Source organism: Pseudophryne corroboree, chromosome 5 (genome assembly GCF_028390025.1).
Source record: "Pseudophryne corroboree isolate aPseCor3 chromosome 5, aPseCor3.hap2, whole genome shotgun sequence".
Classification (NCBI taxonomy): domain Eukaryota; kingdom Metazoa; phylum Chordata; class Amphibia; order Anura; family Myobatrachidae; genus Pseudophryne; species Pseudophryne corroboree.
Window position 1 is genome coordinate 763,342,806 of NC_086448.1, and position 7,181 is coordinate 763,349,986.

Here is a 7,181-nt window from a genome sequence, read left to right on the forward strand (position 1 = left end):
CACCCATGTTTTTCGGTCCTCTATGTATTTTGGACATGGCCTGCGTGACCAAAACACGCAACTCCCTCTTAGTGAATGCTGGCTGTCTTTTTTTACGTCTTGAGGTAGCCTGTGAGCTTTGGTCCTGTTGCTCCCCACCATCTTCCTCGTCACTAGCAGCTTCTGTATGTTGTGGTTGTGTGGCTAATGATGATTCTCCCTCAGTTTGCCCAGTATGTGTGTCTGCCAGGGTAACCCCACTTAACTGTTGTGTATCAGAAGCTGGAATGTCTCTAGTACTGGGTCCTGGCTCTTCCGAATCCGCAGAGGCGGATTCCAGCATTCGCCGCTGCAAATCTATGCATTTTTTTGCCAATTCTACCTGCTGCCGCGTAATGCGGTCCATCTCTGCTGCGAAATCCTCACGAGTAGCCATGTTGGTAATGACATGTCTGTACGCACAGGTGTGTGGGTATTTATAGCTACGTGCGCAGCGTTAATTCACACAGGTGTAAATTATGCTAATAGTGTGACTGATTGTCCTGCTTATTTAAGTGCCTGGTTTGCAGGCAGTGAGTGTGTGTATGATGAAAGTAGTTGGTGTGTTTGGTCTGAGAAGGTGGTCTTTTGTACTTTGCAGAGTGAGTATTTTTTGCATTGTCAAGCATACAGATTTCCGTTTATTAGCTTATAGCATGTAGAGCGTAGTGCGTTTTTTTTGCGAAGTTTCGTTTGTGAGTATTCCTACATTAGTCATTTTTAAAGGCAAGTATGTTTGGTGGTGCAATGGAGGTGGGTTTCTGTATTTGGGAGGATATCTGTTTGTAATTTAAATGGATTATTTTTGTTGTTAATTTTTTTGGCTAACCTGTACTTTAGTGTATATGTTATATTTGTTTGTTTTTCTATATGTGCTCTTAGCCTCCTTGTGTGTCTCTTGTAGGTATTATTTTTTGGAGAAGTTATCCAGATTTGTTTGCTGGCCAATTAGCCTAATTTCTTTTTAGTTTGATCTGAATCAAGTCACTTGTCCTTTCTTGAGCAGGTAAGTACCCTAGCCCTGTGTTTTTTGCTCTTTGTGGTTATTGTCTATATGTGCTCTTAGCCTCCTTGTGTGTCTCTTGTAGGTATTATTTATTGGAGAAGTTATCCAGATTTGTTTGCTGGCCAATTAGCCTAATTTCTTTTTGGTTTGATCTGAATTAAGTCACTTGTCCTTTCTTGAGCAGGTAAGTACCCTAGCCCTGTGTTTTTTGCTCTTTGTGGTAATTGTCTATATGTGCTCTTTGCTCTTTGTGGTAATTGTCTATATGTGCTCTTAGCCTCCTTGTGTGTCTCTTGTAGGTATTATTTATTGGAGAAGTTACCCAGATTTGTTTGCTGGCCAATTAGCCTAATTTCTTTTTGGTTTGATCTGAATCAAGTCACTTGTCCTTTCTTGAGCAGGTAAGTACCCTAGCCCTGTGTTTTTTGCTCTTTGTGGTAATTGTCTATATGTGCTCTTAGCCTCCTTGTGTGTCTCTTGTAGGTATAATTTATTGGAGAAGTTATCCAGATTTGTTTGCTGGCCAATTAGCCTAATTTCTTTTTGGTTTGATCTGAATCAAGTCACTTGTCCTTTCTTGAGCAGGTAAGTACCCTAGCCCTGTGTGTCGTGGAGTATGTGTGTGTTAAAAGTGTGTATCTTATGTTTTTATTCACATTTTTTTAGCTTTAATTTTTACTTTTTTTTTTTTTTAAATTTGATCAAAGTAGGGCTGTTCTTGGCTGTAATAGCTACTAAAGGGACCCATTTTTTATAGAATGTGGTTAGAATTCGAAAACTCATTTACATTATTTATACTTAGTTGTTAGAATATATATTGTTGCTGTTATTATATGGGTATGTTTGGATTCTTTCTAACTTTTGTAATTGTTTTGATAACCTATGTTTGAACCACTTAGCTAATTTGTGTTTTAACTTTTGTTTCCAAATTTGTACTTTTGTGCCGTAATTGATTCCTGAAGAAATGTCGTATGCTCCTGCAGTAAGTTAACACCCATACACTTTTACTTTGATTATGGATGACAATGTGTGTTTTTAAATTATGTCTTATTCTCAATATTCTTACCTTCATTTTAAGTTGGTGATGTCGATTTTTGTGGCTGCTGAAGCCCTCCCACCCCAACCCACGGAAGCACTCCCACCCCAACCGCCAGCCCTCCAACCGCAACCGGCTCCTCATCAACCAAGGCAACGGAGGCGTGCTAGGCCACCAATTTTCCCTACCCGTGTCCTCCTTTTTGGGATGCCTGATGATGTGGTTTTGCGACGATACAGGCTGCCACCTCATCTAATCCTAGACACTCTCTCCATAATAGAGAGTGATCTGGAGCCTTCAATTCGGTATCCTACAGCAATACCACCATTGACACAATTCCTTGCTGTGTTACATTTTGTTGCCACTGGTTCCTTCCAACATGTTGTGGGAGACCTGGTTGGCATGTCGCAGAGCCAGTTCAGTAAGGTCCTGCGGCATGTCAGCCAGGCTTTCATCAAGCGTGTTAAGCAATTTATTGCTATGCCTTTGGATGTTGGTGCCCTAGATGTGGTGAAGCGGCAATTTGAGGAAGGTGGTAGTCGCTTCCCACATGTTATTGGGGTTGTGGATGGCACACATGTAGCTATTGTGCCACCAAGACATAATGAAGAAATTTATAGAAACAGGAAACTGTTTCATTCTCTGAATGTAATGGTTGTTTGTGGGCCATCCCTCCAGATCCTGTCCCTGAATGCGAAGTTCCCGGGGAACTCCCATGATGCCTATGTAATTAGACAATCAGGGATATGGCAGAGATTAAGATCAAGGCAAGGACAAGACATGTGGTTATTGGGTGAGTTTTTGTCCAAATTTATTTAAAAAAATATTTTTAATAAAGAGTATTATATTTATAATTTTTTCTTCTCATCAAACAGGAGACCGTGGATATCCTTGCACCCCCTGGCTCATGACTCCTTACCGTAAGCCCAGACCAGGACCACAGACGGCATTTAACTCCGCGCTTACTGCCACTAGACAGCTGGTGGAGCGCACAATTGGTGTCCTTAAAGGACGCTTTCGTGTGCTCCACCGCACTGGTGGCGACATCATGTATTCGCCGGAGATGGCAAGTAAAATAGTGGTCCTGTGCGCTATCCTCCATAACATCGCTGTAAGGAGTCGCGTGGAGCTTCCTCAAACAGAGGAATTGCCTGATGAGGAGCCAGGGGTTGGGCGGAGATACGGTGGGGGGAGTATTTCGTGGAGTGGAAGTCAAGTAAGGGCACACATTGTAAGGGCACACATTATATTTCAGGTATAGTTGTATATTTTTTTTTACATTTTTAAGATCTAAAAACACTGTATGTTTCTGTGAATTTTGCTATGATGTCATTAAGGTAGCTATTGAAAGCTCATTGTGTATTTGTTTTGGTGTGTGTGATTATATTCATATTTGTTTTTGTAAATATTGTAACATGTTAACCTTACAATGTGTGTTTGAGGTTTTTTTTTTTCAAGTTGGTACAAAATTATATTCCTAATTTTGTTCTTTCCATTCCCGTTTTCTTGAAATTAACAAACAACATATGATATTAAATGTTGTTAACTTTGTGACTGTGCAGCTGATTGCTCATACAAAAAGTGGTGAGTACCCCGTTTTTTATTTTATGAACATAAAAGTGTGTGTGTGTATAATTGTGCGAATAGGTGACTATTGTCAGACACTTCCGCGACTGCGTATTTCCGCTCCAGCGAACACCCCTCTAGTCTTCACAGCACTGCAGCCAGCAATAAAGTATTGTCAATGCACACATCAATAAAGTTTATTTAGATGACAGCATATATCTTAGACCAATCACATGCCAACACACACTATAAATATATGCCCAAATTAGGAAAACGCCATTGCCATGATGCGTGCAGCACCTTTCACCAGGCGGGAGCTCCGCGTCCTGGTAGCGGTGATGGACCGCCGCGTAGGCCGCGTAGGGTGATTTATCCCAAATCGGGTTAAGCGCGAGGCCTACGCGGAGGTCCGCCACCTACTCAGGACTCGCGTCCGCAGCAGGCGGACCATCATCCAGTTGGCACAGAGATGGAGTGATCTCCGCAGGAGGACTCTGGAGCTGTTGTCGGAGATCCGCCAGCAAATCCGGCTAATGCGTGCACGCAGTAAGTTACATTACATAACAGAGATTATTAGCATAAACTGTGCAAATTTACACTAAGTGGTAGTCTGTAATTGCAACACTGACTGAACTAGTTTAATAAATATGACAGTGTGTGTGGTTAGGGCAAACAGTACTGACTGTAGCAAAGTTATTCAAAACAAGTGCATGTTGTACAGAATTGCTACACAGGCTGGAAACTGTACCAAATAACTTGATCAGTGGTGTCAATATAATAAGGTGGCTTGAATAGTGATATGGTGATGTTGCCTATACCAATCAATATGACTCAATGGAATAGATTCAGTAATGAGCATCAAAAATGTTATGTATAATCAGATTGTTTGCTATGGACAACATCAACAGATTTAAAAAATAAAAAAATAAAAAAATGTTAGCTCTGTGTCTTTTACATGGGTCAGAACAGTGTAATTGACAAATGGTGTTTATAAAATTTGACATGCAACACAAAATATAATACATATATCATTCTAGGACGACCACAACGGCAAGCTGATGCAGGGAGGCAACATCAGGCCCCTTCTCAGCCCCCCTCCCCTTCTCACTCCCCCTCCCCTTCCCAGTCCCCCTCCCCTTCCCAGTCCCCCTCAGCTTCCCAGTCCCCCTCAGCTTCCCAGTCCCCCTCCCCTTCCCAGTCCCCTTCTAAGCCCACCTCTCCTTCTCCTTCTGTGGCCCCTTCTCCTCCTTCCCAGTCCCCTTCTCCTTCTCCTTCCAAATCCCCTTCTCAGCCCCCCTCACCCTCTATTGGCCAAACACTCTCTCCGCCCCCCTCGCCCTCTCAATCAGACCCACCCTCAGAAAATACATCCCCAATCCCTCCTCCTTCCCCCATCCAGCCTCCTTCCCCCATCCCTCCTCCTTCCCCAATCCCTCCTCCTTCCCCCATCCAGCCTCCTTCCCCCATCCAGCCTCCTTCCCCCATCCAGCTGCCTTCACCACCCAGTGAATGGGCCGAAGAAGCCCCTGATGGACTAAGTGATGATGTTGCAGAGGAAAGTAAGTGTTTTACCTTTATAAAAATAATGATTACCTACTTACACTTACAATGTCAAAACAGGCACTGTTGTACTGTTGAAAATCTGCTACCAAGGAAAAATATTTGAGTTATTATTCATGGTGTACATGTTGCATTGAAATTTTTGTGAGTGTCATTATATGTACTGTTTATGTGTGCAATGTTTTGTGTGTCCACTCTAGGTCGACACTCATTAGTTCGACAGGGTTGCCAGGACAACATGGTTTATATGTGCTCAGTTTTCATGCTAACATTTCTACCTGAGTGGAGTTTAGTATGTTGTTAGTCTTTTACACTTGTGCCTGTGTATTCATAATGTTTGCACGTTCAAATCACATGCTTCACTTTGTTACCCAGCCTAACAACACAATGATTTGTGGTGTGAAAGTTAGACTCACAAAATGCTTATTGGATTTTTCAAAACCTGTTTGACCTTATTTAGTAAGGGCGGCTTTCAGGGAGTGTGGGCATGCTAGGATATGTTGTCCTTCTGAAGATGTTGATATGCAGTGTGATGATGCAGGGCCAAACCCCCACAAATTGAATTCTCTTCACTCCAGATGTGAATGAATGCCAACATGGTGTTACATTTACTAAGATGGTAGTTCTCTTTAACATGGGATGTTGCCCGTAGCAACCAATAAGATTATACTTGTAATTTTAAAGTCCACTTTTACAAGATAATATGTATAATTTTATTGGTTGCTATGGTCAACGTCCCATCTTAAATAAAACTCCCGTAGTAGTAAATGTACCCCATGGTGTGGTACACTTTCTTGTTAAAAAAAATAATAATTTGCAGAGCAGGCTTGTGTGTTGTTCTGCTACTGATTTATCCTTAAAACAGCCATGATGTACTCACTTAGGCATTAAAGCAGGCCTGTCCAAACTGCGGACCTCCAGCTGGTGAAAAACTACACATTCCAGCATCCCCTGACACAGTTTTGCATTCTCTGACCCCAAAACTGTGTCAAGGCATGCTGGTATATGTAGTTTCACAACAGCTGGAGGGCCTCAGTTTGGACAGGCCTGCATTAAAGTGTGCTTTGTGCCCTGCTTGTATAATAGGTAATGTGAGTAAGTTATTAATGTTTTCTTTGACTCTTCTTTTCAGATGCTGCAGTTGGAGATCCCAGCACTTTGCCAGCACTTTTAGGGCGGCTAAAAGCCCATTTAAGGGAAGTTATAGCCGACATAGAGGCAATTGAAAATGTCCTCTAATGTTTTTTTGTTAATTTTTTTAAAATTTTATTTTCTAAAAAAAAAATATAAAAAGTAAAAAAAAAAAATTTGTTGAAGTTAAGTGGGTGTTGTGTTTATTTATGCTATAAAGGAACAGCACATTGGCTTGCAGAAATTGGTGACCTTAAACAGTTCACACATCTTACTTAAGATTAAAAACATAAAAATATAACACAAAATTTAAAAAAAACAAAACCCGTTAGGAGGTTATGGATTCTAAATACATGAAAATACATTTATTTACACACTACACATATACGCAATACTTCAAACATTTGCATTAGAGCGTGAAAAATTCCCATATCTATATTTGTCAATTTACCACAACAATGTTTCTGGCCAATTATGGCTACAAAGTGTTCTTCTGGTATTGTTTGGAGACTTAATTGGTCAGGACCATTGACATTAATTACACTAATTGGGTTCGTAATTGAGGAGGGCTTGTGGACTTTTAACAGAAAGGTGTAATTCCACTGAATAGGAAAAAAAACCCATTGTTGTGCGTTTGTCCGCAGAAGTGTGCACTTTTAACATTGATGTGTAAATCTACTAAAACTTAGTATTTTTACGATGAAGTATGTGTTAATGCGATAGTTTCGCATTGCTGCGATGGTTTCGCATTGCTGCGATGTCATTTCGCGTACGCCCACTTTGTGTAATACTGCGTACGAATGAGCAAAAATACGTTGGGGGCGGAATTTCGCAATTTTGCTACATGTTCGCAATTTTACACAT

At 41.2% G+C, this 7,181-nt stretch overlaps 1 protein-coding gene across 1 annotated transcript; it reads left to right on the forward strand.

Annotated features, from left to right (window-relative positions):
* Positions 1-3,066: 3,066 nt before the first annotated feature.
* On the forward strand, positions 3,067-6,425 carry LOC134929673 (uncharacterized). The gene is made up of 4 exons (XM_063925252.1): positions 3,067-3,315; positions 3,623-3,644; positions 4,664-5,185; positions 6,319-6,425. Exons 1-4 carry the CDS (start codon positions 3,109-3,111, stop codon positions 6,423-6,425), a joined length of 858 nt encoding a protein of 285 aa, XP_063781322.1. The 5' UTR covers positions 3,067-3,108.
* The last annotated feature ends 756 nt before the right edge of the window (positions 6,426-7,181 follow it).